General features: G+C 44.9%; 1 protein-coding gene and 1 long non-coding RNA gene across 9 annotated transcripts; one reads left to right on the top strand and one right to left on the bottom strand.

The window, feature by feature from the left end:
• Positions 1–264: 264 nt before the first annotated feature.
• LOC131275473 (uncharacterized) lies at positions 265–1,729 on the bottom strand. The gene is made up of 4 exons (XR_009182927.2): positions 1,560–1,729; positions 1,275–1,458; positions 777–905; positions 265–455 (listed from the first exon to the last, which is right to left on the bottom strand). It is a non-coding gene; the product is annotated as an uncharacterized lncRNA (long non-coding RNA).
• On the top strand, positions 904–18,036 carry TMEM225B (transmembrane protein 225B). Of its 8 annotated transcripts, none has more exons than XM_058285845.1 (7): positions 904–1,058; positions 6,492–6,685; positions 9,762–9,842; positions 12,032–12,242; positions 14,023–14,169; positions 14,908–15,045; positions 17,687–18,036. In XM_058285845.1, exons 3-7 carry the CDS (start codon positions 9,831–9,833, stop codon positions 17,857–17,859), a joined length of 681 nt encoding a protein of 226 aa, XP_058141828.1. In that variant the 5' UTR covers positions 904–1,058; positions 6,492–6,685; positions 9,762–9,830; the 3' UTR covers positions 17,860–18,036. The 8 variants fall into 8 exon arrangements, with proteins under 8 accessions (XP_058141828.1, XP_058141826.1, XP_058141829.1 ...); XM_058285843.1 differs by having other exon boundaries at positions 6,492–6,681; XM_058285846.1 differs by lacking the exon at positions 6,492–6,685 and adding an exon at positions 11,519–11,586.
• Positions 18,037–18,084: the final 48 nt, after the last annotated feature.

Genomic DNA, 18,084 nt, shown 5'->3' on the forward strand with positions numbered 1-18,084 from the left:
AGTGAGGAAAACATTTTCTTTCCCTAGAGTGGCTAGGTGTGAGGATGTGAGCCTGGAGACTGTGGGCGACCATTTTCCCTGCCGCTTGGGGAATGAGCCTCTATGGCGGTGCAGGGGGTGTCAAAGCAGAATCTCAGAGCAGAGCGGGGAGGGGGTCCAACGGGCCTGGCTCCGGGCCTCTCGGGCTGTACTTCTGCCCAGCCCCAGCTAAGGCCCTGTCTTGCCTAAATTCTTTCAAGTTGAGTTTTGAACCTCACGGGGGGGGGGGGGGGGGGGGGCGTCAGGGGCCAGGAAGTTAAATAAATGAGTGGTCCATCCTCCTACTTTCCCGTTGTCTTTGAACAGTTCCTCAGCGTGCATCAGGGGTTCTGGGTGGTGAAGGGCTGGCGGGAGGTGCCCGGCAGGGCCACGGCCTTTTGGAGTCCTATGCATTATCAAGGCGATTCCTTGGCGAGCTGGGAGCAAACGAGGACAAATGCGGCTGCTCTGCCCAGGGCTGGGGCCGGCCCGTGCCTCCGTCGCGCGGCCGCCTCTGAAGCGCCTTCCACAATGAAGCCCATCCCGGCGGTGCGGGGTGAGGGTGCGGACCGCCTCCACCCCGCGCGCAGACGGGAGCCGAGGGGCCCCAGGGCCAGGCAGGCCCACAGGTGGTCAGAGCGCATGCGCCGGGCCAGGGAGGGGAGCGCCCGGCCGTGGGGGGGGGGTGGAGAGGGGGAAGAGCGGGGGTCTCCGGGCTGGGGGTGGGGGAGGGCGGAGTGCGCCCGCGGCGTCCTCACCAGTCGGAGTCCTCGCGGCACCTCGGGCTGTCGCGCAGGCCCGGGGTCGCAGCGGCTGTCTCCTCAGCGTCGTCTCCTTGCCTCCTTTCCTCAGAAGCCCTCCAGCGGGAGTTCCTACCCCTGCTCCCTCTTTACAGATGAGAAAACTGAGACCCTGCGAGCAGTGACGCACCCACAGCCATCCTGCTCGTGATGGCCGAGCTGGAGCCCCCCGCCCCCACCCCGGTCGCCCACCTGTGAGCGAGGCAGCCCCAACGTCAGGTTACCCCCGCTGGGGGCCAGGTGAGGCGGGGGGCGGGGACCCCCACCCTCCTCCCTCACGAAGGGGGCCCGCCGCGCTGGAGACCCTGTCCTGGGGACCCGGGACACCCCGACAGCGCCAGGCTACGTGGGGAGGACTGGAAGGGGGAGGCAGGCCGAGGTGGCTCACCGGGTGGGGGGGGGGGATTAATGGAGGTGTGAGACTCCCCCCACCCGCACCCTCACGCCAGACTTAACCTGGTGGCTGTTAGGGCCGGTGGGGCCGGGTCTGGGGCGGATGGCCGGTTAGGGCTCAACTTTTGCGTTTGGGAAATGTCCAGGGCGGAGTCCTGGCATTCAGGGGGCCGGGGCTGAGGTGGGTCATCAGCGGGAGGGGACGCCTGGCCGTCAGTCCGTCCGCAGCCCAAGGCGCCACAGGTCTCTGATGAGCAAAGTGGGGGAGTGAGCGCTTGCAGGGGCCTCCACGGTTCCCTCCCTGCTCTCTTCCCCATTCCAACCCTGTATGTCCTTCCTGTCGCCTACCTCTGTCATCCTCCAGCACAGTCCCCAGTCGTCCCAGGGTTTCGGAAGGTGACAGTGCTGCAGCGCAGCTCGTTGAAGGGCACCCCAAGGAGACTCTTGCCTCCTGACCTGGGTTTGAGGAGCTCTCCAAACAAGCCGGTGGTTCCCAAATGCTGTGTATCTTCTGTATACCACGGATTATAGTTTTGGTGGTGTTTTCGTTTTTTTTTTTTTTTTTAATTGTTAATTGTTTTTTAACTTTAAAAAAAAACTTTATTTTTTTATTAGAAAAGTTGTAGGATTACAGAAAAATAATGCAGAAAATACAGGGTTCCCATATATGGCCCTTACACACACAGTTTTCCCTATTATTAACCTTTTGTATTAATTCTGTACCTTTGTTATAATTATATTAATATAATTGTACTGTTAACTATAGTCCATATTTTACATTAGGGTTCACTGTGTGGTACAGTTTTTTTTTTTAATATTCCAGTTACATATATACAACCTAAAATTTCCCACTTTTCCCATTTTCAAATATACAATCCAGTGTTGTTAATTACATTCACAGTGTTGTGCTGCCATCACCACCATCCATTACCAACATTTTCCATCACCCCAAACAGAAACTCTGTACCAGTTAAGCATTAACTTTTAATTCCCTAGCCCTACCCTTACCCCTGGTAACTTGCATTCTAGTTTTTGACTCTGGATTTCCTTATAGTAATCATATCAGTGAGATCATACTCTATTTGTCCTTTTCTGTGTGGCTCATCTCACTCAACAGGATGTCTTCAAAGTTCATCAGTGTTGTTTTGCATGGAGCAGAACTTGAGTCCTTTTTATGGAAAAATAACATTCTATTTTGTTTATCCACTTATCTGTTCATGGACACTTGGGTTCCTTCCATCTTTTGGCAATTGTGGAAGCATCTTGCTCTGTCTGGGGTCCACTTTCATTTTTGCATATGGATATGCAATTTTCCTGGCACCATTTGTTGAAAAGACTGTTCTTTCTCCATTGAGAGGACTTGGCACCCTTGTCAAAAATCAATTGGCTGATGAATGTATAATTATGTAATTATACCAAATCCCATTGATTATACACTTTGTTGTTTTTTGTTTTTCTCTCCCCTTCCCCCACCCCCCCAGTTGTCTGGGCTCTGTGTCCATTTGCTGTGTGTTCTTCTCTGACCACTTCTATCCTTATCAGTGGCACCATCAGTGTTTCTTCTTGTTGCGTCATCTTATTGTGTCAGCTCTCCATGTGTGCGGCGCCATTCTTGGGCAGGCTGCACTTTCTTTTGAGCTGGGTGGCTCTCCTTATGGGGCACACTCCTTGCACGTGGGGCTCCCCTACGTGGGGGACACCCCTGCGTGGCATGGCACTCCTTGCATGCATCAGCACTGCACATGGGCCAGCTCCACACGGGTCAAGGAGGCCTGGGGTTTGAACTGCGGACCTCCCACTTGGTAGGCTGATGCCCCATCCATTGGGTCAAGTCAGCTTCTCTGATTATACACTTTGGATGAATTGTATGTTTTTTTAATATGTATCAATAAAACTGTATATTTAAAAAATTTAAAAAGAGGAAAACAACAAAAATCAATTGGCCATTGATGTGTCTATTTCTGAACTATCACTTTGATTCCGTTGGTCTATTTATCTGTCCTTGTGCCAGAACCATTCTGTTTTGACTTACTGTAGCTTTGTAATAAATTTTAAAATAGGGAGGTGTGAGTTCTCCAACTTTATTCTTCTTTTTCAAGATGGTTTTGGCTATTTGGGGCCCTTATCCTTTTATATAAATTTGATAATTGACTTTTTGATTCTGCAAAGAAGGCTGTTGGAATTTTGATTAGGATTTTGTTGAATCTGTAAATTGCTTTGGGTAGAATTTGCCTTGTAATAATATTTAGTCTTCTAATCTATGTAGCAGGACTCCTCAGGATGGGAATTTAGTATTCCATCGGTTATTGTGTGGATTGCCACCCGTTGAGACCATACCCCATGACCACGGGATCACGTTCATATTCCATAGGGGCATGCCCCAGGTGCCCCCCTTCCCGCGCATCCCTCCATCACTGACACTGTGCTCCAGCAAACCTCCCCACCACAGCTGCAACCCTTCTACAATCCAAAACCTCAAAAAGAAAGCCAAAACATTTAATAATAAAATAAAATTTTAAAAATAATTATTTTTGGCATTGTGCCTTTTATCACCATAAGATCTTTTTTATATATTGACAATTTCTTCTTTAAGTTCTCCCAGTGTCTTTTTTTTTTTTTTTTCCTTCCACTTTATCTTTCAGGAAGCTTTAGGTTACAGAAAAGTCACATAGAAAATATAGGGCATTCTCATATACTCCACCACTACCCCCTCATTCTTCCTGTTTTAATGTAAGCATTTAGGGAAACGGACTTGGCCCAGTGGTGAGGGTGTCCGTCTACCACACGGGAGGTCCACGGTTCAAACCCCGGGCCTCCTTGATCCATGTGGAGCTAGCCCATGTGCAGTGCTGATGTGCACAAGGAGTGCCCTGCCCCATAGGGGAGCCCCCCCCTCCGCATAGGGGAGCCGCACACAGCACACGTTAAGGAGAGCCACCCAGCGCGAAAGGAAGTGCAGCCTGCCCAGGAACAGCGCCACCCACACTTCCCCGTGCCGCTGACGACAACAGAAGTGGACAAAGAAACAAGACTCAGCAAATAGACACAGAGAACAGACAAGGGGGGGGGGGGGAGGAGGGAGGGAATAAATAAATCTTTAAAATATATATATAAAGCTATAAATTTCCCTCTCAGCACTGCCTTTGCAGCATCCCATAAATTTTGGTATGCTGTTTTCATTTTCATATGCCTCAAGATATTTCCTAGGGAGCGGAGGTGGCTCAAGCCATTTGGGTGCCTCTCTACCACATGGGAGGTCCTGGAGTTGGTTCCTGGTACCTCCTAAAAAGACAAGCATACAACGAACAGAAACAGAGAGCAGACAGTGAGCACAAACAATGAGGAAGGGGCAGGATAAATAAAGTAAAAAAAAGATATTTCCTAATTTCCCTTGTGATTTCTTCTTTGACCTATTAGTTGTTTAAGAGTGTATTGTTTAATTTCTATGTATTAGCGAATTTTCCACTTCTCCTCCTATTATTGATTTCTAGCTCCATTCTATTGTGGTTGGAGAAGATACACTGTATGATTTCAATATTTTTCTCTCCCCCTCCTTTCTCCTCCCCCACCCTGCTGTTTTTTGCTGCCTGTGTCTATTCACTGTGTGATCTTCTGTATCTATTTCTCTTTTTGTCTTCTCGTTTTTCTCCTCTACAGTTCACCAGGATTTGATCCTGGGGACTTCTGATGTGGAGAGAGGTTCCCTGTCACTTGCACTACCTCAGTTCCTAGTTTCTGTTATGCCTCACCTTGACTCTCCCCTTCATCTCTATCTCGTTGCATCATCATCCTGCTGCGTGACTCACACTGGCTTGCACTCAGCTTGCTGTGTGGGCACTTGCATGGGCACTTGGCTCACTGTGTGGGCATTGGCTTACTGCATCGACATGTTTTTTTTTTTACGTCCCATATGATAGGCAGAAGTCCAATCACCTGAGCCACATCCGCTTTCCTGATTTCAATATTACTGAATTTATTGAGACTTGTTTTGTGACCTAACATATGTTCTATACTGGAGAATGATCCAGGTGCATTAGAGAAGAATGTGTATTCTTCTGCTGTTGTGTGAAGTATTCTGTGTATGCCTGTTCTAGTTGGTTTGTAGTATCATTCAAGTCTTCTTTTTCCTTATTGATCTTCTATATAGATGTTCTAATCAATTGAAAATGGTGTATTAAGGTCTCCTATCAATATAGAAGCATCTATTTCTCCCTTCAAATCTGTCAAAATTTGCTTCATATATTTTGGGGCTCTGCTGTTAGTGCAGATACCTTTATAATTATATGTATCTTCTTGTTGAACTGATTCCTTTTTCAGTATATAGTGACCTTCTTTGTCCCTCATTACAGTTTTTGACTTAAAATCTATTTTATCTGATATTAGTATAGCTATCCCAGCTCTCTTTTGGTTACTGTTGACATGGTATATATTTTTTTCATCCTTTCACTTTCAACCTATATGTATCTTTGAACTTAATGAGTCTCTTGTAAACAGGATATAGTTTATTCATGCTTTTTTATCCATTTTGCCAATCTTTGCCTTTTGACTGGAGAGTTTAATCCATTTAAATTTAAAGTAACTACTGAGAATGTAGGACTTTCTTCTGCCATTTTTCTATTTGTTCTTTGCAAGTCTTATGTATTTTTTGTCCTTCAATTCTTCTGATATTTTCTACTTCCATATATATTTGATTTTTTTGTATTGTACCATTTTGAGTCCGTTTTCATTTCTTCTATATTTATTTTTTATATGTTTTTTCATATATTTTAACATCCTAAATCTGTAATTATCCCATTTGATTCGATACCAGCTTAGCTTCAATAGCATCCCCACATATTTTTCCCGTATCTTCCACCCCGCCACCTTTTGTTGTGCTTATTACAAGTTATATCTTTATACATTGTATGTCCAGAACCACAGATTTATCATTACTTTTTGTGTATTTGCATTTTAGAACCTGTAAGAAGTAAAAAATTATAATACAATAGTATTGGCATTTATAATTGCCCATATGGTTGCCTTACTGGAGCTCTTTATTTCTTTATGTGATTTGATCCACTATCTGGTGTCCTTTCCTTCCAGTGTGAAGAACTTCCATTAGCATTGCTTGCAGTGCAGTTCTAGTGGTGAACTCCCTCAGTTTTTGTTTATCTGGGAATGACTTAATCTGCCCCTGATGTTTTTTTTTTTTTTAAGATTTATTTTTATTTATTTATTCCCCCTACCCCCGCTGTTGTTTGTTCTCACTGTCTGCTTGTTGTATGCTCATCTTCTTTTTAGGAGGCACCAGAAACTGAACCCAGGAACTCCCCCATGTGGGAGGAAGAAACCCACACTTGAGCCACCTCTGCTCCCTGCCTTTTGTGTCTCTCATTGTGTTTCCTCGTTGTGTCATCTCACTACATCATCTTGCTGTCTTGCTTGTCGTCTTTAGGAGGCACTGGGACCTGAACCTGGGACCTTCCATGTGGTAGGTGGGTGCCCACTGCTTGAGCCACATCTGCTTCCCTGTCCCTCATTTTTGAAAGGTGGTCTTACTAGATACAAAATTTTGGGTTGGCATTTGTTTTCTTTCAGCACTTTAAAAATTTCATCCCTTTGCCTTCTTTCCTCCATGGTTTCTGATGAGAAATCAGCATTTAATCTTATTGGGAATCCCTTGTTCATAATATGTTGGTTTTCACTTGAAGTTTTCAAAACTCACTCCTTGTTCTTTGCATCCAATTGTTTGAGTACTATTTGTCTGGGCATGGTTCTTCTTGACTTTAACCTGTTTTAGGTTCAGTGGACTTCTTGAATGTATATATTCATGTCTTTTGTTAAATTTGGGAAGTTTTCTGCCATTATTTCTTTGGATATTCCTTCTCCTTTTTGCTTCTCCTCTGGGACTCCCATGATGTGTATATATTGGTATGCTTTTTGTTGTCTCATAGGTCTAAGAAGGCTCTTTTCACTTTTTTTCATTCTTTTTCTTTCTCCTCCTCAGCCTGAATCATTTCAGTGGTCTTGTCTTCATGTTTTTTTTTATTTCTCTCCCCTCCTCCCCACCCCGGTTGTTCTCTGTGTCTATTTGCTGCATGTTCTTTTGTCTGCTTCTGTTGTTGTCAGTGGCATGGGAATCTGTGTCTCTGTTGCGTCATCTCTCCATGTGTGCGTCGCCATTCTTAGGCAGGCTGCACTTTTGCGCTGGGCGGCTCTCCTTACAGGGCGCACTCCTTTTGCGTGGGGCTCCCCTATGTGGGGGACACCCCTCCGTGGCACGGCACTCCTTGCTTGCATCAGCACTGTGTGGGCCAGCTCCACACAGGTCAAGGAGGCCCGGGGTTTGAACCGCGGACCTCCCATGTGGTAGACGGATGCCCTAACCACTGGGCCAAGTCCGTTTCCCTTGTCTTCATATTTACTGATTCTTCTAGCCAGTCCAATCTGCTGTTAAAACCCTCTAGGTGGGAAACGGACTTTGGCCCAGTGGTTAGGGCATCCGTCTACCACATGGGAGGTCCGCAGTTCAAGCCCCGGGCCTCCTTGACCCGTGTGGAGCTGGCCTATGCGCAGTGCTGATGCGCGCAAGGAGTGCCCTGCCACGCAGGGGTGTCCCCCGCGTAGGGGAGCCCCACGCGCAAGGAGTGCACCCATAAGGAGAGCCGCCCAGCACGAAGGAGGGAGCAGCCTGCTGAGGAATGGCGCCGCCCACACTTCCTGTGCCGCTGACAACAGAAGCGGACAAAGAAACAAGATGCAGCAAAAAGACACAGAAAACAGACAACCGGGGGAGGGGAGGGGAATTAAATAAATAAATAAATCTTTTTAAAAAAAACCCTCTAGGGGCATTTTTTTTCCTTCAGTTATTGTGATCTTCTACTCCTGTATGTCTATTTGGTTCATTTTTTAAAATTCTATCTCTGTTTTGAGGTTCCTGTATTATTCATTCATAATTTTCCTGATACCCTTTAGTTCTTTCTATGTGCTGTCCTTTATCTCCTTGAGCATATCAAAGATCATTTAAAAAAAATCTTTGTACAGTATGTCTAAAGTTAGGTCTTCTTCATTGATGGTTTTTGAGTTTTTATTGTGTGTTCCTTGAGTGTGCCACCATTTCCTGTTTCTTTGTCTTACAATCTTTCATTGCACACTGTACACACTTCAATAGTTTAGTCCCTGAGTTGTCTGTTCCTTAGGTTTGTATCCAACTAGTGATATGATTGAGACTTCCTTGAGTGCCACACCTAACAAAGACAAACAAACCAACATACACACAGAAATACCGTTTACAGTCTGTATAAATTGGTCCTGAGTTGGCTGGTGCTCTCCTTCAGAGTTTAGCCCTCCTATCAAGATCAGCACAAGGTTAAAGTGAAGTGCAGGGCCCTCTCTGCCTTTTATGATTCTGAGTCTGGTGCCTAGGCTTATGCTTCCTAGTGGCCTTGGGATTCCTGCATTTACAGGAATTAACACTTCCCCTCTGCTCCCTAGGAAAGACACCTCCTGCCCCAGGTGCTCTTTTGTATTACTTAAAGCTGGTAATCCTTTGCCCTAGGCCTCTTTGACTTAATTGTTTCTTATGCTACTTTAGGTGCCTTTAAACTGCTTCTGCCTCCAGGGCATGGCAAGCGATGGAGATATGTGTCCTGGTTCAGCACTGCAGTATGGGCAGTCCAGTATACACATAGAGGTTCTTCTGCTTCTTCCAGAACAGGGACAGGGACCCACAGTGGGATCCTGAGGTGTTTCCACACTGTGCCAGAGGGGTGGGGGAGGGCCCTGCAAGGGTGCCATGAGCCTCTCCTACTGTTTTTAGCTGCATTTTCCCTAGTTGCCACTCATTTAGTTACTGTAACTCTTTACCTGTTTTTCTAGAGTTGTGGGGAAGATGGCTCTGCCAGTTTTTCTCATCACTGAAAGACTGTAGGGGGAATGGCACCCTGCAGCATCTTATTCTGCATCTTGATCAGCCAGAGCCTATGTGTTCTTTTAAAATAATAAGCAGTAGCTAGAGATTATTCTTGTTCTGTTTTGAACACCCTTGGCAAAATGCCCTTACCAGCAAAAGTTAGTAATCCTGTGTTCCCCTTAATTCTCTCTTCTTTTCTTGCGTGTGCACACACATACCTATTAGAAAAATTCACTGACTCCACTAAAGTTCAGATTTGGGAATTTCTGGACTGAAACTCCTGACCCTGAAGGTTGGAGAGGCAGAGTGTGCAGCAAGCAGGGTTCTTCTCGCTGTAAGGCATTCACTAACTATGTGATCTTGGACAGTCACTCCCTCTCTCGGGATCTCCATTTCTTCTTTGGTACAAAGGGAGCTCCTAAATGCCTTTTTATTTGAAAGTGTCTGTGATACTTTCTGGCTTCTATCTGTGCATATCTTAAATCGCTACCCTGGAGGCACACAGTCAGGGCCCTGGTGTGGTGTGGTGTGGGGAAGGGGTGGAGCCTTGGTTTAAGCCCCTGACAGTTACCCTGGCTTGGGAGGGTAGCAGTGACTGGCTAGGCACTGTCCCATTGTGACTTGTTTCTGTGTTTCTCCCCACCCTCCTTCCTCCCCAGAGATTACCAGGAATTTGGGAGTTCTGTTTGTTTTTCATCCCGGAATTCCCATCATTAGTATCTTCAAGCATGGCGCGTCCAGTAAGTACACAATTCATTTTGGTTGAGGGAATGGGTGGGTGATGGCTGGTGGCTTGGGACAACTGTCCTTTTCAGGAGAGGTGGAATTTAAATGGCTCAGGGGAGCAGAGAGGGTACCCGGGGAGAATGATCCATGTCAGGGAGGCTGGAGGCTGCTGGGAGGCAATGGCAGTGCTGCAGGTGTGGCCGGAGAGGTGACGGCATGGGAACGGGAAGGATGGGTGGTCGGGAAACTTCATGAATGAAAAACTGAGGAGATGAGGAAGGCTGAAGAGTCGGGGAAAGGGAGAAACCTGCATCAGCTCAAGGCTAGAGTTTGGGTGAGTAAGGGAAGGACTGAAGTTGTGAAGAAGTGAAGGAGCACTGGGGGAGGGGCGCATACCTTGGACTGAGAGTGCCAGAGAGGCACCGGAGAGGGCGGGAGCCAAGATGCAGCCCGGACTCCTCAGTTTTAGAGCTGGAAGGCCCCTTGGATCCTTCCGGGTCGACAGACTTCATCAGTTTAGAACAAGGAAACGGAGGCCCTGAGGTCGGAATGACTCTTTGGCATGGCCTGGAGGGTGGATGAAAGATTGAAAAGAGAGGTATAGAAACAGGGAAAGAGAAAAGGTTTCAGTGGGAAGAAGAGAAACTAGTGAACGATGGAAAGGTAAGAGAAAGTACATTAGAATACTCCCAGATTACTCTGTCAGCGTTCAGAGAGGAACAATTATTTATAAATAGCTTATGGGGGCTAGGGGGTTGGTGGCAGGAGGGGTTGGCCAGCAGCTCTCACAGCCTCCCCTCCCCTTCACAAAGCTGCAGCCTGTGCCCACCCACCATAGTGGGGGTGGTGAGAAGAGGGAGGAGCGCCCTCCCCCCAGGGCCTTGTCTTCTGCACTCACCACACAGCTTGAAAACCTGGGTGCCACCCAAAACAGCCCTGCTTGGACAGAGTCACAGAGGCTTGACTTTGGGTGGGACATGGAGAGGGCTCTTGCCGCGGGTGCCCCTCACCTGCCTTTTCCTGTCTCTCTCTCACCTCCTCATGTCCCCGCTCTGCACTGCCAGGGAGGCAGGTGTCTTCTTGCATCTGGTTGCCTCTCAACCAGGCCTCCTGCCCTGCAGCACCTCCGTCTTCAAACCAGCTCCTCCTCTGCCCTGCTTCTCCCTGGCCACCTCAGGAAAACTTTCCTCAGAACTGCCAGGCTCAGCAGAGAGAAGGGAAAGTGGGCTATTTGAATAGATTTGCCCTTGGGCTAAGGAGAAGCTCCCCTAGCTTTACTAGACACCAGAACCCTGCATTGATTGGTGATTTCGGGTAGTCCTCGTGGTGAGGGTCTTAACCTCCTTTTCCACATCGGGAAACCAAGGTCCTGAGAGTGTCATCAATATCCCCCAGTTACTTTTTACTGTGTCTTTAGTTTCGTCTTTTCAAGCGAGTGGTAGAATTGGAATCCACAGTATGTCATCTGTTCAGACCAGCTTCTTTCACTTGTCAGGCTACATTCCAGGTGCCTCCATGTCTTTCCATAGCTTCATAGCACATTTCTTTTTATCACTGAACAATGCTCAGTATGGATGGCCCAGTTTGTTTATCACCTATTGAAAGGCATCTTTGTTGCTTCTTCCAATTTTTGGCAAATTACCAATTTTTAATTCATAAAGCGGCCATGAACATTCTTATTCTTGTGCAGGTTTTTGTGTGAACATAAGTTTCCAATTCATTTGGGTCTACCCAGGAGTGCAATTGCCGGATTGTATGGTAAGCCTATGTTTAGCTTTTTAAGAGATTGCCTGGCTGCCTTCCACTGGGGCTGTATTTTGCATCCCCCTAGCAGTGAACGAGGCCTCCTGTAGCTGCACAGCCTTGCCAGCATTTGGTGTTGCCAGTACTTTGAATTTTAGCCATTCTAATAGGTGTGCAGTGGTATCTCATTATAGTTTAAACATGCACTTCCCTAATGACAGATCATGTTGAGCATCCTATGCTTTATCTGCCATCTTATTTCTTCTTTGGTGAAGAGGTGTCTGTTCAGCTCTTTTGCCCATTTAGTAATTGGTTTTCTTATCTTCTTAACCTTGAGTTTTAAGAGTCTTTTGTATATATTGGATATGGTCCTTTGTCAGATATGTATTTTGCAAATGTTTTCTCCCAGTCTTGGCTTGTCTTTTTATTCTCTTAATCACGATCATTTTTCCCATAACAGGTGATGCTGACTTTTGAGGATAGGGACCTGAAGGGGTTCACCTGGGCCATAGCCCCTGCCTTGACCTCCCTGGGCTACCTGCTCATACTGCTGGTCTCCGTCTTTCCCTTCTGGGTGCGGCTTATGAATGAGGAGTCGCAAGAAGAGTATTTCAGTGGCCTGTTTGAGAACTGCTTCCATATCAAGTGCTGGAAACCTCGACCCTTATCCAGTAAGGAGGAATGGAGAGTGGGGATAGGGGAGAAAGGAGTATGAGGTCTGGGGCATGACAGGGACAGACTGGGGACACAGAGGACAGAATTTAACAAACCTGAGGGGGTGTTTCCTCTAGGTCTCTACTCCTTGGGGTTCAAGGAAAGTAGGAGGCTGTCAGGGGTTAATAAAGTCAGCTTGACTGTTGACCACTGGGGTCAGGAGCAAATGTTTCAGCAGCAAATTTTATTTCTAACCAACAGTCTGTTGGGTGGACACAGCTCCTAGTCAAGGAGAACCAGGCAGCTAGATTTCAGCCCCCAATTCATCCCCTTGGCCACACATCTGTCCACCTATATGTGGCAGTTCTGTGACTACTGTGCTCAGACCTAGGAATGACATTTGAAAGGAATGTACACAAATATCTGAGGACTGTGGAGGTCCTGGAAACCACATTTTACGAGGAACTTTTGAAGGTCGTGAGGATGTTTGTCTTAGAAAAGATGTAGGGAGTATCTCCTGGAAATGGGAAAGGCTGCCTTGGGAAAGATGGGCCAGACCATGTGATCCTTAATCCTAGGTTTCTCATCCTTGGCACCTCTGACTTTCTTGGACAGACAACTATTGGCTGGGGAGAGAGGGCCTTGCAGAATGATTAGCAACATCCTTGGCCTGAGCCCACCAGATTCCAAAAGCACCCCCAACCCCAGCTGTGACAACCAGAAGTATCTCCATATATTCCAAATGACCCGTGTAGGCTAAGGTTGCCCCTGGGTGAGAACCACTGGTTTAATCCAAGGATAATTCTAGTATATCTGAGTCTTCAGCAATGAGTGACCCTACAAACACCCTTGTTTTTAATTTAAAAATTTTTCAATAGAAAAGTTGTAGGTTTACAGGGAAATCATGCAGAAAATACAGAGTTTCCATATATGTCCCCCCCACAGTTTTCTCTAACATTGCCTTATTAATATGGTACCTTTGTTACATTTGAGGAAAGGATATTATTATAATTATATAATTAACTCTAGTCCATAGTTTACATTAGAGTTCACTGTGTTGTACAGTTCTATGGCTTTAAAATTTTTTTTCATTCTAGTAACATATATACAACTTCGAGTTTCCCCTTTTAATCACAAACATCTTTGCCTCCGTGTCCCTCGTCCCAGCTGTCCATCTCTACATCTCACACGGGTATGCCTGAGTCACACCAATAGTTGGAAAATAAATAAGTCTCTAGTAGCAGATTGTGGCTCTGCTATTTTTGGCCTGTCTGTTTCATCCTTTTTGTTGTTGTTGTTGTTTTATTTCATCCTTTTTATTAACCGGAAAATTTAAGTACAGGTTTGGGAAACTCCCCGGGAGTTCGGAACATTTTGACCTCACAAAGTTCTGATTTTCATAGGTGAGTTTTTTCAGTGTAATGAAATTGGTTGTAATTCTCACTCTTCCATGTGCAAAAGATTTTATCATGAGAGTTTCATTTTAGGTTGTTTATAAAGCCACTGTTTTCCCATCATGGATTGTTTGCTACAACCAAATTAACTTAATATTACTTATTAAGAATCGATTAATGATTTCAGCATCTGAAATTGTCAATGTAATTTATTTTTTTCATATAATTCTGTGTTTTGGGGAACGAACTGGCAAGTCCAGAGCATTCTTGGGGCAAAGGGACAGGATGAGAACCTTGGTCCCTTGGCTCTGCTTTGGCCCTACAGGGGTGGAGTCCTCAGGTCCACCCCATCCAGGCTCTGCAAGGCTCCACCAGCTCCAGCCCCACTCTCCCTCCCCTGCAGTTTACATCCTACTTGGCCGGATTTTCCTGCTCTCCGCAGTCATCTTGTCTTTCATCACAACCTTCATCATGGTGTCCTTTGCGTCTCAGCTCTTTCCAAGGATCCAGAAGCACAATGTTGTGTCAGCCTCCATCAGCTTCCTCACAGGTGTGGAGCAGCCAGCCAGGCCCTGTGCTCAGGCAGCCCCTACCATAGGGGCCTGGGGAGGGGTTCAGAGAAGGGAGATGGTTGGTCTCTGAAGCACATTAAGGATGTCAAGAGATGCACATCTTTTAGGCCCTATCCCCTATCGCCTTCTCTATGAAGCCTTTCCCAAGTAACCCACCCCCACACCTGCCTTCCCAGAGTTTACAGCCCCTCTTCTGGGGTGAGGCAAGCTCCTGAGCTCCTCCATCCAGCTAGCCTATGGTTAGTTGTCATCTTTCCACCACAATCTTACTATCCCAGTCACTGTCATAGAATCTGGTGTAGACCAGTGAAATATAAACATTTCTGGAATGAATGAATGGAAGAGACCATCTCTGCCCTTTGGAACCTTTCAACTTTAAGAGGGTGGCAAAGGCCATCCCTTGGGAAGTTCCCACTCCAATGGAGAAGGTAGAGCACACACATAGGGAAAATCAGGAGTTTGATCCAAAGCATTACACCCAGAGGACTCAGCCTGAAGTGAGCCCAGGACACAGGCACAGAGGAGTCCAGGGAGGGGACTTCTGGTGATGTAGGCCTGGGAGAGGAGGTGCATGGGTTTCCAGCTGAGTTAGGCAGGAGGGAGGGACAGCATGTGGGTTGAAGGCCCTATAGCTCTGTCTGAATAAACCTGAGGAAGGGGGCAGTAACAGCAGGAATTGTGGGAGGAGAGCAAGGGCACCTCCTGTGACCCTGCAGGGGCCTGTGCCCTCCTGGCCTTGTTGCTGCATGCCTTGGAGATCCGGGCACTGAGGACGAAGCCTAGCCCTCCGCAGTTCTCCGTGCAGTGGCCTTACTACGTCCTGGGCTTTGGCATCTTTCTGTTCGTAGTGGCTGGTGAGTGTCCTGGGACTGGGGCCCTTCTCCCCGCCTTCTCAATCAGAGCCTCTCTTGTGAGGCCTTCTCCAGGGAAGCTCCAGAGCTGCACTGCCCCCAGATATAGCCACTAGCCATTAAGTTAATGATAATTCAGGTGACATAAAATACTGTCACACTGGCCACATTTCAAAGGTTCAGTAACCCCATGTGCCTTGTGGCTACCATATTGACAGGGCAGATAAATCCCCTTCATTGTAGACGTTCTATTGAACAGTGCAGCTCTAGAGCCCCGGTCCTCTTTCCCACCCTTGTTTATCCTCTTCTTATTCTTCTGGACTCTAGAACAACTTTTTTCCCCAAAATTTTCATAAATTTTGCTTTGCACCATCCAGGTTCCTAAGGCAATCTATTCCTATCCCTATCTTTATCTAGAAATCCATGATCTTAGTTCTCACCTTAACCCCTTTATCTTTAAATACCATCACCATCTAAATTCTTAATCCTATGTATTTTTTGTCCCCACTCCTAATCCTCTGATCATACCCTATTTTAATAAATTATTTTTATTATACATTAAATATATAAAAATAACATATCTGTAAGATATGAATAATTTAAAAATATACTAAACACCCCATTTCCACCATACAGTTTAAGAACCTACCATATTTCATCAAAGTATTTATATATTACACCATTATTTTATGTACCACTAAGAAAGAAAAATTAATACTAGGTATAATTGTAAGATGCCACAGCTTGTAAGACACATGCTCAAAATTGGCTTCTTAAAATCAGTGAAATATGGTACATTATCACCAGTATCTCTGTAGTCTAGCCCCTTCTTATGTGGCTTTTCCTGATTTTATCTTCTCTCCCTTCCGGAGAGAACTAGTTATTCTGAAATTATGCTAGTTGTGTTTTTCTACACACACACACATACACACACATCTTTAAACAATATATTATTTAGTCTTACACCTTATATAAATGGAATCATACCGTCTGTGTTCTTCTGGAACTTGCTTTGTTTGATCAACATTGTATCCCTGAGATACCTCCTTATTCTTCATAGGAACTGAGGTTCACTCATATTTACTACTAAAGTATTTCATTGTATACATATTTCATGACATCCCTTTTTCCTGTCAATATTCATTGGTGGTTTCCAGTTTTTTTCTTTCCTATTATAAACAACATGTGCAATAGGCTTTCTAGGATATGTTCCTAGGACTGGAACTGCTGGGTCTAGATTATGTTCATTTTCAGGGTTTCTAGATGGTGTCAAATAGATTCCCCAAGAGATTGTAATAATTTACATTCCAATTGGCAGGGCAAAAGAACTCCTGTGCTCCATCTCCTGGGCAACACTTGAAGTTATCAGACTTTTCAACTTTTGCCAATATTTAGTTGGTATTTACATATACTTCCCTGATTATTAATCAGGTTGAACATCTTTTTTGTGTGTTTGTTTATTGGCCATTCGTGTTTCCTTTTCCAAAGCATTTCTATTTATTATTTTACTTTTTTGGATATATTTCATATTGATTTGTAGAAGCTCTTTATATATAGATAGATACCCATCTTTTAGTAATATAGGTGTTCTTCCTTACTTTATGTGACCTTTTGAGAAACAGAAATTGTTCATTTTGTTGTATTATATTTCATGATATTATCCTTTACTATTTAAGACATAATTCCTTATTGAGATCTTAAAGATATTTTCTTACCTTTTAAAATTTTGTAGTTTTGCACCCATATTTAAATTTCAATCCATCTTGAATTAATTTATGGTATGAGGTAGAGATCTGCTTTCATTTTGCTTTTCAAATGAATATCCAGTTGTCTTAGTACCATTGATTGACTTAGCCTACCTTTTCTGCACTGATCTGCAGTGGCATTTCTGCCATTTCTATCATTCATTGAATTTCCCCATTCCATTGATTTCTGTCCATCCTAGTGCCCAAACCACACTTTTATAGTTCCTTTATAATAATTTGGTATTATATATCTTAATATCTGGTTGGAAAATTCCTCCCACTTGTTCTTCAAAAGTATCTTGACCTTTTGTTCTTACATATACATTTTGTAATCAGCTTGTGACATTTCATAAAAAAAAATCTGTTGGAATTGGTTTGGAATTACACTGAATCAGTGTCAATTTAGGGAGCATTGAATTAAAAAAATACTTCTTCCTATCCATGAACATGGTATTTTCTCCCTATTTCTTTATATCTTCTTTAATGATAGTTTAAAAATTTTATAATTGTGTCCTTTTGCTTTATTTTTTCCCCAGATATCTGTAACTTCTCTTGCTTTAATGAGGATCTTGATTTGGGCATAAAGAGACCTACATTTCATGTTTAACCTCACTTTCTCTACATCTTATTTTTCTCTCCTATTAATGGATTAGATAATTGCTAAGATGCCTTCTAGTGCTGGTGATGGTTATATGATTTTATTTTTTTGTATTCCTTGTCCTTTGAAGCAATCTCCTTTCCTTTCTATCTCTGTGATACTCTAGGTTGGAGGGGAAAACTAGGGAGGGCAGGGACAGAATCAGAGGAAGTTGCCTTAGTGGGGGTATTTCCCGACCTTTAGGACATGGAGCTCAATACTCTCTTTCTCTGACCTGACCCAAACTTCTGCTGTTACCTAGGTGTCATCTGCCTCTTTGAAGAAGCAGTCTGCCTTCGCTGCAATTTGTTGCCCATTTCCCAGAGGATTGAGGAGACCCCAGGGATCTCACACCTGGAGAAGCTGGAGAGCTTGGGAGGAGAACTGAGTTCAGTACAAAAGGAGACACTACTGAAGGAAGAAACAGTTATCTAGCCAGGATATTCTGTCTCTTTACCCTTTTTCAAGTGCTGTGAGTGCATGTGTGTGTGTATGTAGACTCCCACCCTTCAGTCTGTTACCTATGATGATGAGCTGTTTGAGTGCCAACTCAACCCTCCACTTGCCCATACTTGCTCATATCTGAAATTTGTTAAAAGTTTTTTGAACTATTTTGAGCTTCCTGAGCGAATTTTTTGAGGGCCGTTCTGTTACATTCAT

This window comes from Dasypus novemcinctus, chromosome 23 (assembly GCF_030445035.2).
Source record: "Dasypus novemcinctus isolate mDasNov1 chromosome 23, mDasNov1.1.hap2, whole genome shotgun sequence".
Lineage (NCBI taxonomy): Eukaryota > Metazoa > Chordata > Mammalia > Cingulata > Dasypodidae > Dasypus > Dasypus novemcinctus.